Source organism: Schistocerca nitens, chromosome 8 (genome assembly GCF_023898315.1).
Source record: "Schistocerca nitens isolate TAMUIC-IGC-003100 chromosome 8, iqSchNite1.1, whole genome shotgun sequence".
In the NCBI taxonomy this organism is placed as follows: Eukaryota; Metazoa; Arthropoda; class Insecta; order Orthoptera; family Acrididae; genus Schistocerca; species Schistocerca nitens.
In genome coordinates, this window is record NC_064621.1 from 622,988,168 (window position 1) to 623,006,762 (window position 18,595).

General features: G+C 39.5%; 1 protein-coding gene across 3 annotated transcripts in view; it reads right to left on the reverse strand.

The window, feature by feature from the left end:
• The window catches only part of LOC126199189 (uncharacterized), a 200,766-nt gene that overhangs the window by 19,641 nt on the left and 162,530 nt on the right, over nucleotides 1-18,595 (reverse strand). For all 3 annotated transcript variants that reach the window (XM_049935969.1, XM_049935967.1, XM_049935968.1), the window contains one exon: nucleotides 3,072-3,189. In XM_049935969.1, coding sequence (XP_049791926.1) covers nucleotides 3,072-3,189 — 118 coding nt within the window. The remainder of the gene's footprint in view (nucleotides 1-3,071; nucleotides 3,190-18,595) is intronic.

Sequence of the window (18,595 nt, forward strand, 5' to 3'; positions counted from 1 at the left end):
CAGTCTGCCTCTGAATTGCTTTGGTGTCTTACTTCAGTTCAACCAGGTGGAGGTCCCAAACACTCGAGCAGTACTCAAGAATGTACCACGCTGGACTTACTTTACAAATGAACTGCACATTCTTAAAATTCCCCCAATAAACCACAGTTGACCACTTGCCTCCCCTACGACTGTACTTAAATGCTCATTCCATTTCATATCACTCTGCAACATTACACCTAGATATCTAATCGATGTGACTGTGTCAAGCAGCACACTACTAATTCTGTATTCAACTATTATGGGATTATTTTTCCTTCTTGTCTGCACTAACTTACACTTTCCTACATTTACAGCAAGATAACATCCATCAAACTAACTAGAAACTGTGTTTACATCAACTTACATCCTCCTACAGTCACTCAGCAAACACGCACAGATTGGTGTTCAGCCTGAATCTAAGAATATGGAATCTGATGTGAATTCTAAAATTTTCCCGGCGAATTGACTGTTCAAACAAATTTCGGGCTTGCAGCTGGTCGTCGTACAATACTTCGCACGATATTTCAACTGGGCACCTGCCAGTCATCTTCAGGTGAGCCGTCGCAGACTGGCGAAAACGTCCTCCGTTCCGCAATATGTAGCGTACTGTAACTATTCTGTGCATGCGTCGAAAACTTGATAGTTGAACCACACTGCCCGCTGGCAGCGCCCTTGCTGGTGGAATAGCGGAACTCAGTCGCCCTCTGCGTTGCTGTTTGCCACGGCCGTCGACGCACTCTGTCGTCTTCGATTTGAACAAATCGTGGAGATGATGGGATTCCATGCACTGTCCAGCTGGTAGCCGCTGTCACGGTTTAACAGATTTACCACCAGTCACATTTCTACAGATTCTTTAATAATGGAGTCCCAGAAAGACGTTGCTGTGGACAAAATCATTGTTTTCTCATACTCCATTGAATGTCCAGTAGAAATACAATGTTCAGAAATAGCGGACTTGTTTGGCTGCAAAAGGCGGGTGTAATGTTGATGCTCAGTGCAGCATTCTTTCACGGTGCGTGTGGTTTGATCTATGTAAGCCATACCACAATGGCACGGTATCTTGTAAATTCCGGCCTTTCGTAGTAACAGATTATCCTTAACTGATCCCACAAGGTCCGCAATCTTCGATGGTGGGCAGAAAACCACTTGAGCACTTGAATCAGCTGCCCTGAAGCCAACAGTTTTTTGGCGGTATGTGGATGACACTTTCATAGTGTGGCCTCATGGAGTTTCTACATCACCTCAACTCCATTCATAGCAACATCCGGTTCACCATTGGAAATAGAGAAAGATGGTCGTTTGCCTTTCTTGGATGTCCTGGTTCAAAGGAAGAATGATGGTTCTCTAGGGCATTCAGTTTACCGGAAACCCACTCATACTGATTTGTACCTGCAAGCATTGAGTTGCCATCACCCATCGCAAACCATGAGTTTGCTTAAAACACTTGTTCATTGAGCTCACACTGTCTCAGATCTAGGTAGCTTACCTGAAGAACTCGCCCATCTAAAGACAGTATTCAGCGAAAATGGGTATTCCATCCGGCAGATTAACAGGGCACTAACAGTTAAAACTAAGAAGCAGGAAGTGAATAAAAAGGAGAACATTCCTAACAATCTTTAGCTTTTCTTCCTTTCGTTGGCAACACTTCGTTTAAAATAGCAAGAATCCTCCGAAAATTTCAGGTAAAAGTGGTTTTCCGCCCACCATCGAAGATTGCGGACCTTGTGGGATCAGTTAAGGACAATCTGTTACTACGAAAGGCCGGAATTTACAAGATACCGTGCCAATGTGGTATGGCTTACATAGGTCAAATCACACGCACCGTGAAAGAACGCTGCACTGAACATCAACGTTACACCCGCCTTTTGCAGCCAAGCAAGTCCGCTATCGCTGAACATTGTATTTCTACTGGACATTCAATGGAGTATGAGAAAACAATGATTTTGTCCACAGCAACGTCTTTCTGGGACTCCATTATTAAAGAATCTATAGAAATACGACTGGCGGAAAATCTGTTAAACCGTGACAGCGGCTACTAGCTGGACAGTGCATGGAATCCCATCATCTCCACGATTTGCTCAAATCGAAGACGACAGAGTGCGTCGACGGCCGTGGCAAACAGCAACGCAGAGGGCGACTGAGTTCCGCTATTCCACCAGCGAGGGCGCTGCCGGCGGGCAGTGTGGTTCAACTATCAAGTTTTCGACGCATGCACAGAATAGTTACAGTACGCTATATATTGCGGAACAGAGGACGTTTTCGCCAGTCTGCGATGGCTCACCTGAAGATGACTGGCAGGTGCCCAGTTGAAATATCGTGCGAAGTATTGAACGACAACCGGCTGCAAGCCCGAAATTTGTTTGAACAATATGGAATCTGTTTGTTGCACTTCATCCATGGTTTGTATGATATCATGTGAAGAAAGGGCAAGATCAGTTTTGCACTAACAATGCTTTTGAAATCTGTGCTGATTTGTGGACTGAGGCTTTTTCATCTTAAGAAAATTTATTACAATCAAACTGAGAATTTTTTCATGGATTCTGCAACAAACCATTGTGAAGGATATTGGTATGTGATTCTGAGGAAAAAATTATTTATCTGATAACTGATTTTTAGCCTGTAATTCATGAAGTTACAATAACAACAAAAGAACATCTAATCAACAACATTACAGTGTGAATTTCACAATGCTGCACTTTAACAGTTTCACTGTGGGTCACAGCAATGATCCATTCAGGAATGAAATGAGTCTTAAACTATAGGATTTGGAAATCTCTCAATACTGAAGCAACCAAAGTAATTTAGGATGTACAACACAGAAAATTTAAAATGTTTGCAAAAAGAATTAAAATTATAACAGGAGTACATCAGTGCGTATAGCAATAGGCACTGAAAAAAGAAAAAAAAATTAGAAAACTAATATTTCTATGAACAGAGGGAGGGGAGCAGATTACAATAAATTACTGTCTCTGAAGGTGTTAAATGAAGATGTATTACATTGCCACTTAAGATGCACCCAAGAGTAGAAGTGTACAAACTGTGACTTTTACCTTTAGAAGAAATCTTGCATCCTGGATATTCAGGTAATGTAAGGCAAGTTTGCGCAAATTAATGAACTTCCAAATGTTCGACAAATGTTCACTATTAGTGCTAGAGCTCGTGACACACCTGAAAAATAAGTATTATATTTCCCATTTAAATGGTTATGAAAAAAATTGTTGTATAAATGCTTGCAATTAAAAATTAGGTACAATAAAAATTTAATACACCTCTCTAATAACAATGTACAAAAATGAGCAAAAGCAACAACTCACCTGCAGCTCGTTGCCATGTGGCACATAGAAACAACAAATGTACAGACACATTACCAGATCTTGAGCTACATATCTTTTTCTAGTTTGAAAATACAGTCCCAAATAAACACTCTCACAACCACCCAAACACACCCACCCACAGCTGTGTGGCTGTGTAGTGAGATTGAATTTTTAAACTAGAAGAAGAGTTGTAGCTTGAAATGTAACTCACTCAGCTAGAGGAACAGTGAACTCAAAACCTGCATATGCCACAGTCAGATGCATGTCTTTTCAGGATTTGGTGTGATGTTATGTAGTGTGATAACATTTTTGGAAGTACATAAGATGTTTTACTTAGTTTTGTACTTCATTTACATATTTCCAAGCTAATAATATCAAGTAAAAATCAACACGCACTGGGTATTTCACTGCTTCATGACATGAAAACGACTATTTAATCTATGATTTGGAAAAATTAAGGTTGTGCACTGCAACCTATTTAAAAAATATCACTGAGCCTGTGTGATGCATAATACAAAACCCAATAAGAGTATTAAACCACGTATGAAGAATGTAAAATGAGTCCAATGAACATTTCACTCATTAGTATAAAAAGATTATTTTTTTCACAAAAAATAATGTTACCATTAATTACGCAAGCAAATATTAAATAAATTACCATATGAGAACTTTTGTGAAAAATTTTTTTATAATGAAAATAACTTTAACTGATTTTATAATAAAGAAGCAAAGGGACAAACTATTGGAAACTGTAAAAGAAATTGCATCCTGTCTGTCCATGTTGTTTTGTTTTAATTTCTAGGATTTTGTCAGCATTGGCCAGATGAGGAACAACAACCAACTCAAACTAAAGAAAAGTGTCTGATTTAATGTTTTACTAAACACATGAACCATCGTTAAATTTTTAATGATAAGTGTCATGTTTCTTTTAGTAATGAACAGAAAGTTCTGGTCGAGAATAGCAAATTATTTAGGAATAAAAGAGACGACTTACTGAAAGCCAGAAGTTCTGTGTTTTCGAAGGTACACAAACAAAAGGTACAGAGCTTTGCTTTGCTAGCTTTCGGAATGGAATTCCTTTCTCAAGCTGGTAGGAGAAACACACACACACACACACACACACACACACACACACACACACACACATGCGCTCATGCAGGTCTCCTACGATTACCAGCTCTTTCATAGCCCACAGTGAATATACTGGGGTGAGGTGGGGATGAAGGGCAGGGCAGGGTGAGGGATGGAGAGAAGGAGGGGGATGGAGAGAGGGAGGGGGATGGGTGGGGGGAGGGGAGGGGAGTATCTAGCAGCTCTTGGGGAGGATCCAGATGGAATGGGTTGGCTATCTGGATCCTCCCCACCACCATCAGTTTTCCTGAGCTGCGCAGATGGGGGCTATCCTTGCAGCACATCCTATGTTCCCGTAACCTCCCTAGGCTAAGCCTAAGGTAACTCGCTGTCCCCCATCCAACAGAGTGTGTGTGTGTGTGTGTGTGTGTGTGTGTGTGTGTGTGCGCGCGCACGCGCGCACACCATCCCCTGTCCCAGTATCCCCACCCAATATGTGTGCTCCATCTCGTGTCCTAGTCATGAAATTGCGCACTCATCCATCTGTCACCTGCTCCCTCTACCTACGCCCCTAGCTAGTCCACAAATAGCTCTCCACCCTCCCAAGAGCCTCTAAACACTTTCCCCCAACCCCGTCCCTGCCTCTCTCCATCCCTCATCCCACCACACCCTGCACCCCCACCTCACCCCAGTACACTGACTGCAAGCCAGAGAAGAGCTGGCAGTTGACTGAGCACAATGTAGGGAGACAGGTGTGTGCATGTGATTGAGTGTGAGTGTGTGTGTGTGTGCACGTCTCCCTACAAGCTTGAGACAGCAATTTCATTCTGAAACCTAACAAAGCAAAGCTCTATACCTTTTGTTTGTGTACCTGTCGACAACACCATGTTTCTGCCTTTCGGTGAGTCATCTCCTTTATTCCTATACAATTCATTTTTTCTTTTAGTTCATTTTAATGTGTTGTACTACCTAGCATACATATCTTGCAGCATTTACTAGTGTTCAGTGTTCGGATGCATGAAGTGATAAAATTCACTATTTAGGAAGCAGATCACAAACTCAAGAGTTAAAGATGTCTCACGGCAGGCAAATATTTTTATGCACCATGTATCAACCAGCTGCAGGTGAGCAGTTAACTTTCTTTGTTTTTGGTTGTTTTTCCTATTCTGGAATCTACATTATTTTAACACCCCTAATAATTATTTCTTGTAGGAAGCAGTAAAACTTAAACATCAATACAAGAAACAGAATACATACACAAACAAAAGGAGAGCATCACTATAGTGTTTTAAGGAGTCACACAGAGAAACCTTCCCCATTTTTCTTGTAGTAAGTAAATGCACCTTTGAATGGTAAAGTAAGCTATGTGCAATTCATAGTTACACAAAAATAAGACAATACAGAATAAACATAGCCTGATGCCATCTTGGGTAAAACAAGCACAGTTTTCTCTTCTAAAAGCTGAAATGAATGTGACAAGAAAAATGAGTGTGTTTTCCAAAGAGTTGTTTCACTAGTGAAGTTAGGTGGCAGGAGCACCAGGACTTCTGGTCGGGTGAATACAGGGTTATAAATACTAAATCAAAAAGGGGTAATGCAGGAGTAGGTTTAATAATGAATAAAAAAAATAGGAATGCAGATAAGCTACTATAAACAGCATAGTGAACGCATTGTGGTAACCAAAATAGACACAAAGCCCACACCCACCACAGTATTACAAGTTTATATGCCAATCAGCCCCACAGATGATGAAGTTACTGAGGAAATAAATGATCAGACAAAAGAAATTATTCAGATAGTTAAGGGAGATGAAAATTTAATAGTCATGAGGGACTGGAATTAAATATTAGGGAATGGAACAGAAGAAAAAGAAGTACGTGAATATAGACTGGTGAAAAGGAATGAAGCAGGAAGTTGCCTGGTAGAATTTTGCACAGAGCATAATTTAATCACCACTAACACTTGGTTTAAGAAGCATGAAAGTTGTATATGTGAAAGAGAACTGGAGATATTAGAACATTTGAGATTAATTACATAAGAGCTAAAACAGAGATTTTGGAAGTAGATTTGGAATTGCAAGACATTTCCAGGGATGTAAGTGGACTCTGAGCACAATTTATTGGTTACTGACTATAAAGTAAAACTGAAAAAATTGCAAAAAGATAGCAAATTATGGAGATGGGACCAGGATATGTTGAAAGAACCAACAATTGTGGAGAGTTTCAGAAGAAGCATTAGGCAAAGGTTGACTAGAGCAGAGAAGGAAATACAGTAAAAGATGAATGGGTAGCTTTGAAAGATGAAATAATGAAGGCAGCAGAGGATCAAATAGGAAAAAAGGGCTAGTAGAAATACTTGGGTAACACAAGAGATATTGAATTTAACTGATGAAAGGAGAAAATATAAACATGCAATAAATGAAGCACGTGAAAGGGAATACATGAAATGAGATTGACAAGAAATGCAAACCGATTAAGCAGGGTTGGTTAGAGGACAAGTGTATAGATTTAGAAGCACATATCACTAGGAAGAAAAATTGATGCCACCTATACGAAAATTAAGGAGACCTCTGTAGAAAAGATGGAAAACCAACCCTAAACAAAGAAGGGAAAGCAAAAGGTGGAAGGAGTATGTAGAGGTTCTATACAAGGGAGATGTATTTGAGGGCAATATTATGGAAAAGGGTCAGGGGAGGCTTACCAGATGGGATGAGAAGGAAAGACTGAGTGTTGGGACTGATTGCTGAGTTCTCAACAATCAGTCTTTCCTTCTCATCCCGTCCAGTAAGTCTCCCCTGACCCAGGTTCTGGGTAACTTTTCTGAACTGTACCCCTTTTCCTAAATCTCTCCAGTCCTGTTTCCTTCACCCCTCTTCCTTCCCCTTCAATTCTTCTGCCAGAAGAAGAAACCACTGGCTCCGAAAGCTTGTAAAAATTGAACCTTCCTGTGTGTGTGTGTTCTCCTGCCTCCACTTGGTGAGTAGATTTTTTATCTATCCATTTACATTATGAAAAATATATCTAAAATCAAAGATGATGTAACTTACCAAACGAAAGCGCTGCCATGTTGATAGACACACAAACAAACACAAACATACACACAAAATTCAAGCTTTCGCAACCAATGGTTGCTTCATCAGGAAAGAGGGAAGGAGCGGGAAAGATGAAAGGATGTGGGTTTTAAGGGAGAGGGTAAGGAGTCATTCCAATCCTGGGAGTGGAAAGACTTACCTTAGGGGGAGAAAAGGACAGGTATACACTTGCCCGCACCCGCACACACACACACACACACATATCCATCCGCACATACACAGACACAAGCAGACATTTCATTTCTAGTTAGTTTGATGAATGGCTGCTTTCTCTGAATGAGGAAAAATGTAAGTTAATGCAGATGACTAGAAAAAACAAACCCGTTAATGTTCAGATACAGAATTAGTAGTATCCTTCTTGACACAGTCATTTTGTTTAAATATCTGGGCATAATGTTGCAAAGTGATATGAAACAGAATGAACACACAAGGACAGCAGTACGGAAGGAGAATGGTAACTTCATTTTATTGGGAGAATTAGAGGAACATGTGGTTCATCTGTAAAGGAGACCACATACAGAATACCAGTGTGAGTTGAGTATTGCTTGAGTGTTTGAGATCCCAACTAGGTTGGATTGAAGGAAGACACCAAAGCAGTTCAGAGATGGGCTGCTAGATTTGTTACCAGCAGGTTTCATCAACATGCAAGTATTACGGAGATGCTTCAAGAACTCAAATGGAAATCCCTGGAGGAAAGGCGACATTCTTTTTGAGGAACACTATTGAGATAATTTAGAGAACAAGCAACTTGAAGCTGACTGTAGAATTATTCTACTGCTACCAATGCACATTCTGCATAAGGACCACAAAGACAAGAGAAATTAGGGCTCGTAAGGAGGCGCCTCTTTTTCCCTCACTCTATTTGTGAGTGGAACAGGAAAGAAAATGAACAGTAGTGATACAGGTGAGTTGCAGAGTACGTATGTACGTAGATGCCACAATTATTACACCGACATCGCTTATACACCAGGAATAAAATCAGTCCCAGAACTTTTTCGATGGGTAATGTACAAATGGAACTCACTCTGGGGTTATATGAACACCACAGAAAAATTTGCTTCCACAGGACTTCTTTTTTTTCACATGATTTTTCTTTTTATAACATATAGCATTGTTGGAGTTCTTTGTATTTTGTAATGACCTGTCAAACAACAGTGTGTGCGGGACAAGCATGCTTCTTGGACCCTCACCTACTGCATGTCTCATCCCCCCCCATTTCCTAAAAGCTTTCCTGTGTCATTTGAGATCACCATGATTTTTTCTTTATTTACTGGAAAGTGTACACACCATTGGCGGATAAAATACCCATTCTGGAAACAAATTCTAGACAACAGTCTAACCATTTCATGCAATATACTTTCCCCTAGCCATCGTGAGAAGTGGTGATGTATCAAGACATTATGAATGATCCCGATTTATCCCTTAGTGAAGTGAGATAACACATTAATTTACTTAACAAATTTTATAGGTTTCACATCCTCAAGTAAGTATATACAAAGAATTTTGTCCCTCATGCTTTATTCCCAGCTGACATTTAGTCCTGTAATGTGCCACTTCCTTAGTGTGTCTGAAATGATATTGACCTGGATTTTATAGCCTTGTCCTTAGCAGCACCAATCTTGACCACCTCAAAGCTGGAACTCTACATAAGTGTGGAATGGTGGCATTAAAAAATGTACATGATACCAACAGTTTAGTTGACATTAACATTGACACTTTATTCCATGCAAAGTTCAGTTATTAATTATGGTGACCACTTTTTACTAGAATCAATCATTGGCACACGTTTACAGAGCAAGAAACTAAATAATGCACATTTAGCACAGTCATTTAGTGATCCATTGGATATAATCACACTGCAATAGTTCATATTAAGTTGGTTCATCATTAACATCATCATATCTAACAGTCACTCACTCTGATGACAACAGCCTTTTACAGTACTTGTTAATCACGATTCAGTCACAATGTTCATTAATTATAAGGTATAAGGGACATTCAAATGAAACCCAGTCACTAGTGTAAAGTAACAGTAATGATTTTGTTAACTCAAAAATGTAGTTATACACAGTACATATACTCAAAAATAATCACGTACACAATACACATACTCAAAAATAATCACCAAAACTGTTAACGCATTTATCCCACTGTGACAGTTGGTGGCGATTCCATCCTTGAAGAAGCTAGTAGGCTGCTGTCGGCTCCACGCCTGGACTCAATCACACACTTCATCATCCATTGCGGATCAATGTCCACAAATAGCTTGTTTTAAAGGTCCAAACACATGAAAGTCACACGGTGAAAGGTCAGGACTATACAGTGGATGCTCCAGCATTTCCCACCAAAACTGCTGCAATGTCATTTCACCGCATTGGCCGTGTGTGGGTGGGCGTTATCATGCATGAGGATAACACCATTGGACAACATGCCTTGGCATTTCGACTTGATGGCTCGTCTAAGGTTCTGCAAAGTGGCTTCATAACACTGGGTATTGACAATAGTTCACCATTCCAGGAACTCAACAAGCATTGGGCCCTTGTGGCCAAAAAAGAAGGATACATGACCTTACCAGAACTGGTGTGCATGGCCACTGATTTCTTTGGAGGTGGTGAAGTCGAATGTTTCCACTTCTTGCTCTGATGCTTGCTTTCCAGTTCCAAATGGTGACACCACGTTTTGTCACATGAGACAATACGCAACAGAAAGCCGTATTCCTCCTCATGATAATGTTGCAAATGACTCAAAGACAGCACCATTTGAGTATTTCGCTGTTCAGCGGTCAGTTGGTGGGGAACCCACTGTGCACAGATTTTTTGAAAGTTCAAGTGATGACGCATTATGGTGTGGCCAAAAATAGCCAGTAACCAATGGATCTCATCCATGGTGATTCTGCAGTTGTCCAATACTAAAGCATTCACTTCCTCAACCATTTCCAGTGTGATAACACAATGATCCTGTCCAGGATGAGCATTGTCTTCCAGTGACTTGCGCCCTTCAAGAAATTGTTTGCGTCATTCCACAACACTTGAACAACACAGACTATACTCACCATACACAGCCTTCATCCGTCGATACATTTCATGGCCTCCAACTCCCTCCGCCGCCAAAAATCGAATCACTCCATGTTGTTCCTGCTTACTCGCCTGCAGGTTCGGTAGTGAACAATAACTTGTGTGACCACCTTCTCTTCGGCATGAGACCACACTGGTCCTACGCAACATCAAACGGTGTGCATTCGTCAGTCTCTCTACCAACAGATGCCGCCATCATACCCGCAGTTACGTGATGCCACCTTACATGTAAGGCAAAGGTAGATGCACTGACCAGGTTTAATTTGAATGAACCTCATATAAGTACTGCAATCATGTGAAAGCTTTTACACATTAAAGTTCTTGAGTTTCGCAGTTGCCAGGGCACACATTTTCACTTATACCAACACATTTATTTTCAACTCGTGGACTGACTGTTCTTGGCGATTTACAACTACTTATAGACAGGCATCAGAACAAATTATTATTTTGAAAAATAGCTAGGTTGTAATTTATTGCTTTTGATGACATAAAAGAACCTAATAGAGTTTTTGATTATAGGAAATGTTGCTGGCTACAAATTTATAAAAACACAAGAACACGATTTTTCTTCTGCAAAGTGAATCCTGTGTTTACACAAATAAGAATCATACTGAAAATTAAAATTAATTACATGGAATTATTAATTAGTGAGTCAATCGCTCAATGCTGTGTGTCGTTTTTTATGGAACAAATTGAAGCAACAAAAGGAATTAGTCAAAATCTGAAATGTAACAGCAGTTATTACAAAATCTGTGGTGGAAACTGATATTGGTCCAGAAATTTGATGTTAATTGTTGCATAAGATAATTAGTTTCAGATAATTAAAAAACTTTACAGGAAAGTTAGAATGCTTATCTTTCAAATGGTGTACATCATCCTTCACAAATATTACAATTAGCTCGTGTTTTTGCAGGTGACAAACTATAGTCCTAACTTTAATTGATTGTAACTTTTATTAACAATTTCCCAATGAAAATTAATTATACAAATGGAATCACACCACTTGGAATGAGATCTGAATAATAAATCTAAGTGAAATTAAGTCTAAATGTGATTTTGAGACTTTTCAGTAAGTGCTATAAGTTAACAGGTAAGTATATTCATTGAAAATGTGATGGAATTTAGCAAAAGAATCTGGTTACTTTTTAGGAGCAGGAAAAAACAAAAGATGGAAATAATCCATCTGCTTTGTCACAATCTGAGTCAAATATTTGTCTTGGATGTATTGTAACAGGACTTTTTTAAAGGACTGGTGAGGGAGGGATTGGGTAAAATACAGATTTAAAAATTTTGTATGTGTAGTGACTAAGTACCAATGTACTTTGTAACCCAAGATGTCTGCAAATCTTATGATTAGTATGTACAAGAAGACTGGTCAATGGCCTATCTACACCAATGGGATTGGTGATATTTCGAAAAGTCGTGTAGCTCAGCATATTGAATGTGTTATTCAGATAATTGCTCACCTTGGTGCAGGGTGCTCTTTTCAGTAACTGCTTTTTAAACCAAACTGTAGAAAATGGCAACAGCAAAATCAGCAGAGCTGCCATGGTAGTATCCTTCCTCTCTTCGTTGACTTCAAAACGAGCTTGAATTCCTCCAATGGAAACTCAAGGTAGGAATATTAACAACATAGGAAAAGATAGATTGCTACTTCCCATAATGATAGGTTAAGTTGCAGACAGGCTCAATTAAAAGACACTTAAACAAAATGTTTTGGCCATATCCTTTATCAGCAAAAGTGAAACACACACCATTCATCCACACAAACAAGCACACCTCACACACACACTCAGGCTAGAATGCATGGTGTATGTTTCTATTTTGCTGATGAAGGCTGTGGCCAAAAACTTTGTGTAAGTGTCTTTTAACTGTGCGTATCTGCAACTTAATATACCATCTTTACAGTAAGTAAGAATCCATCTTTTCCTACATTCCTGAGCTTGAATTTTTCTCTTATTTCAATTTTGAACATTATGTGATATGCTTATTTGAGAAAGTAGTAAGTTTCTCAACCCCTATAGGTAAGCACTTCCTTAAAAATTTAAAAATAATCATTTTCACTACCATATTCTTGTTCTATTTGGACTGCAGGCAAACCACTAACGCTCATCCCTATGCCAGAAGAGCTAGTCCATGGCAAGAGACTGGCTTCTGCATTTACTTATTTCAAATTGTTAACATTACAACTAGAAAATAAGCACAAATTTTTTTAATTAGTACTACCACTTCAAAATGTTCCACAAGAGAGATTTCAATTGTTATACTTTTTCAACACCGAGGAGCAGGATTATACCAAAGTTACACTCTCAGTAACTAGGAAACTAAACGATAAACTCGGCCACCAGTCACAATGTAAATATACCTGTCAAATTTCAGAAGTAAATTGAGTTACTTAATAAGCAGAAAGCATCCAACAGAATGGACAATGCCTCCAAGAGGATGGTGATAACTATTAAATAAGAAGTATCAAATAAACTAGTTACATATGAGCCACTTAAGGAGGGGTGACAACTTCTAGTGGTTTTGTGCGATGTTTATTATTCATGAATAGCAAGGACCTCGTACTGTGCATGCATAGACAAAACTTTAACAAAATTTCAAGGAACTGATTCAACAAGGAAATAAACCTTTACTTAAAACTCCAGCCTATGGATCATTACAGTGTCCACATTCTGAGGCATCAACTAATGTTGTTTCATTTTTGTTGTTGCTATCCTCAGTCCAAAGACACTTGCAAGTCTCTGCATCTATGAGTAACTTCTGCAGCCTACATCTATTTGAACCCACTTACTGTATTCAAGCCTTCGTCTATAACTACAATTCTTATCCATCAACCTTCCCTTCTATTATATGAATGCATGGTGTCTGTTGTTTTGGGCATGTCCAAAACAACAGACACCAAGTGGAATCCACAGCTGTGGTCCGCTACATGTAAATTGAAGGTAGATGGAGAAGAAAGGAAAGGGAAGGGATTATTGATGTTAGTTGCATTGGTACTGTATGTGGAATCAGCAGTGCCGAATAAATGTGTGTGCTGGACGGGGTCTCGAACCCAGGATTTCCAGCTTACTAAGCAGCTGTGCTAACCTCTGCACCACCCGGATATACTGTTTATCACAACTGCATGGGCTATCTCAACAAGCCTCTCAGCCGACCCACACTCCGACCTAGCACCACCTATCTGCAATCCTTGTCCGTGTCCTCCATGCTCGCTACTTTGAGATTCCCAAAGGAGGTCAGATGTAATCATGCATCCGCACTTAAGAAGGTGGATCCATTGCCCGCAAAGGTGAATTGATAGTAAGCAGGAGACCCTGGGTTCAAGTCCAGGTCCGGCACATATTTTCATTCATCGACACTGATTCCGTGGAAACTCCCAATGCATCTGATATCAATAATCCCTTCCCTTTCCTTTCCTCTCCTTTCCTCCCTTCCACCTTCAATTTACATAGAACACTTCTCTTCATTGCCAAATCGCCAATTCCTTGGTGTCTCAGGACAAGTCCTATCAACCAATCCTTTCTGTTAGGAAGTTGTGCCACAAAATTTTTTTTCCCCAGTTCAGCCCAGTACCTCAGCATTTGATATTTGGTCTAACCATTTAATCTTTAGCAGTCTTCTACAGCACCACATTTCAAAAGCTTCTATTCTCATCTTGTCTGAACTGCTTGTCATCCAAGCTCCACAAGGTTACACTAGACAAATACCTTCAGAAAAGGGTTCCTAACATTGAAATTTATATTAATTCTTAACAAATTTCTCTTTTTCATTAATGCTTTTCTTGCTATGGTCTATCTCCATTTTATATCCTCGCTACTTTGGCCACTGTCAGTTATTTTGCTACCCAAATAACAAGATTTACCTACTCCTACTCTAAGTCCCTCATCGCCACCTGATTTAATTTGATTACATTTCATTATCCTTGTTTTACTTTTATTGATGTTCATCTCATAATCTCTCTTCATCAGACTATTGATTCTGTTAAGCTGCCATCTCTGATGGAATTGCAATGCCACCCATAAACCTTACAGTTTTTACTTCTTCTCCATGAACTTTAATTCCCTTTGCTAAATTCTCCTTAGTATCCTTCACACATTGAATAATGTTGAAGATAGACTGCAACCCCGTCTCATATCCTTCTCAACTTTGGCTTCCTTTTCATGTCTTTCATATTTGCAATCTGATATCTGTCCAAATTGTAAATAGTTTTTTTTTCTTTTTTTTTTCCTCCCTGTATTTTATCCCTGCAAATTTTCGAGGAGTGTACTCTAGTTCACATTGTTAAAAACTCTCTCTAAATCTCCAAAAACTATAAATGTAGGTTTTTGTTTTTTTGACCTATCTTCTAAGATAACTCATAGGGTCACTGTTGCCTTGCGCACACTTAGATCTCTCCAGAACCCAATCTGAACTTCCCTAAGGTCTGTCTCTACCAGTTTTTTCATTCTTCCATAAATAATAAGTGTAATTATTTTAGAACCATGACTTATAAATCTGATGGCTTGGTAGTACTCATACCTGTGAGGATATACCTTCTTTGGAATTGGGATATTACATTCTTCCTGCACTCGTGCGGTATTTTGCCTGTCTCAAATATCTCGCCCGCCAGATGGGACACTCTTCTTGTTGGCTCTTCCAAGGATCTCCATAATTCTGAGGGGAATGTTCTCTACTCAAGGGGCCCTGTTTCCACTTAGGTCTTTCAGAGCCCTGTCAAATTGTTATCACAGTATTATATCTCATATCACATCTTCAAATATTTCCTATTCTGTTTCTATAACATTGCCTTCACATTTGTTTCACTTTTATAGGCCCTCTATATATCAGGAGAAAGAAAACTGGCATTCTACGGATCGGAGCGTGGAATGTCAGATCCCTTAATCGGGCAGGTAGGTTAGAAAATTTAAAAAGGGAAATGGATAGCTTAAAGTTAGATATAGTGGGAATTAGTGAAGTTAGGTGGCAGGAGGAACAAGACTTTTGGTCAGGTGATTACAGGGTTATAAATACAAAATCAAATAGGGGTAATGCAGGAGTAGGTTTAATAATGAATAAAAAAATAGGAGTGCGGGTTAGCTACTACAAACAGCATAGTGAACGCATTATTGTGGCCAAGATAGACACAAAGCCCATGCCTACTACAGTAGTACAAGTTTATATGCCAACTAGCTCTGCAGATGATGAAGAAATTGGTGAAATGTATGACGAGATAAAAGAAATTATTCAGGTAGTGAAGGGAGACGAAAATTTAATAGTCATGAGTGACTGGAATTCGTCAGTAGGAAAAGGGAGAGAAGGAAACATAGTAGGTGAATATGGATTGGGGGGAAGAAATGAAAGAGGAAGCCGCCTTGTAGAATTTTGCACAGAGCATAACTTAATCATAGCTAACACTTGGTTCAGGAATCATGAAAGAAGGTTGTATACATGGAAGAAGCCTGGAGATACTGACAGATTTCAGATAGATTATATAATGGTAAGACAGAGATTTAGGAACCAGGTTTTAAATTGTAAGACATTTCCAGGGGCAGATGTGGATTCTGACCACAATCTATTGGTTATGAACTGCAGATTGAAACTGAAGAAACTGCAAAAAGGTGGGAATTTAAGGAGATGGGACCTGGATAAACTGAAAGAACCAGAGGTTGTACAGAGTTTCAGGGAGAGCATAAGGGAACAATTGACAGGAATGGGGGAAAGAAATACAGTAGAAGAAGAATGGGTAGCTCTGAGGGATGAAGTAGTGAAGGCAGCAGAGGATCAAGTAGGTAAAAAGACAAGGGCTAATAGAAATCCTTGGGTAACAGAAGAAATATTGAATTTAATTGATGAAAGGAGAAAATATAAAAATGCAGTAAATGAAGCAGGCAAAAGGGAATACAAACGTCTCAAAAATGAGATCGACAGAAAGTGCAAAATGGCTAAGCAGGGATGGCTAGAGGACAAATGTAAGGATGTAGAGGCTTTTTTTACTAGGGGTAAGATAGATACTGCCTACAGGAAAATTAAAGAGACCTTTGGAGAGAAGAAAACCACTTGTATGAATATCAAGAGCTCAGATGGCAACCCAGTTCTAAGCAAAGAAGGGAAGGCAGAAAGGTGGAAGGAGTATATAGAGGGTTTATACAAGGGCGATGTACTTGAGGACAATATTATGGAAATGGAAGAGGATGTAGATGAAGATGAAATGGGAGATAAGATACTGCGTGAAGAGTTTGACAAAGCACTGAAAGACCTGAGTCGAAACAAGGCCCCAGGAGTAGACAACATTCCATTAGAGCTACTGAGAGCCTTGGGAGAGCCAGTCATGACAAAACTCTAGCATCTGGTGAGCAAGATGTATGAGACAGGCGAAATACCCACAGACTTCAAGAAGAATATAATAATTCCAATCCCAAAGGAAGCAGGTGTTGACAGATGTGAAAATTACCGAACTATCAGTTTAATAAGTCACAGCTGCAAAATACTAACGCGAATTCTTTACAGACGAATGGAAAAACTGGTAGAAGCGGACCTCAGGGAAGATCAGTTTGGATTCCGTAGAAATGTTGGAACACGTGAGGCAATACTAACCTAACGACTTATCTTAGAAGAAAGATTAAGAAAAGGCAAACCTACGTTTATAGCATTTGTAGACTTAGAGAAAGCTTTTGACAACGTTAACTGGAATACTCTCTTTCAAATTCTGAAGGTGGCAGGGGTAAAATACAGGGAGCGAAAGGCTATTGACAATTTGTACAGAAACCAGATGGCAGTTATAAGAGTCGAGGGGTATGAAAGGGAAGCAGTGGTTGGGAAAGGAGTGAGACAGGGTTGTAGCCTCTCCCCAATGTTATTCAATCTGTATATTGAGCATGCAGTAAAGGAAACAAAAGAAAAATTCAGAGTAGGTATTAAAATTCATGGAGAAGAAGTAAAAACTTTGAGGTTCGCCGATGACATTGTAATTCTGTCAGAGACAGCAAAGGACTTGGAAGAGCAGTTGAACGGAATGGACAGTGTCTTGAAAGGAGGATATAAGATGAACATCAACAAAAGCAAAACGAGGATAATGGAATGTAGTCAAATTAAATCGGGTGATGCTGAGGGGATTGGATTAGGAAATGAGACACTTAAAGTAGTAAAGGAGTTTTGCTATTTAGGGAGTAAAATAACTGATGATGGTCGAAGTAGAGAGGATATAAAATGTAGACTGGCAATGGCAAGGAAAGCGTTTCTGAAGAAGAGAAATTTGTTAACATCGAGTATAGATTTAAGTGTCAGGAAGTCGTTTCTGAAAGTATTTGTATGGAGTGTAGCCATGTATGGAAGTGAAACATGGACGATAACCAGTTTGGACAAGAAGAGAATAGAAGCTTTCGAAATGTGGTGCTACAGAAGACTGCTGAAGATAAGGTGGGTAGATCACATAACTAATGAGGAGGTATTGAATAGGATTGGGGAGAAGAGAAGTTTGTGGCACAACTTGACTAGAAGAAGGGATCGGTTGGTAGGACATGTTTTGAGGCATCAAGGGATCACAAATTTAGCATTGGAGGGCAGCGTGGAGGGTAAAAATCGTAGAGGGAGACCAAGAGATGAATACACTAAGCAGATTCAGAAGGATGTAGGTTGCAGTAGGTACTGGGAGATGAAGAAGCTTGCACAGGATAGAGTAGCATGGAGAGCTGCATCAAACCAGTCTCAGGACTGAAGACCACAACAACAACAACATATATTGCTTCCACCTTTCAGCTTTACCTTCTTTGATTAGTTCTGGCTTGCCTTTTGAGATTCTGATATTCATATTGCTGCTTCTCTTTTCGCCAAAGGTCTCTTTAGTTTTCCTATATGCAGCACCTATCTTTCCCCTAGTTATGCAGGCTTCTATAGCCTTCAAATTGCTTTCTGCCCATTCCTGCTTTGCCATTTTGCTCTCTCTCTCTCTCTCTCTTATTTTTTTATGTCTGCATTCCCTTCTATATAAGAGTGCACCAGAAGTGTTGCAACAGACTTCAAGGGGTTGTAGGAGATTTCTTGAG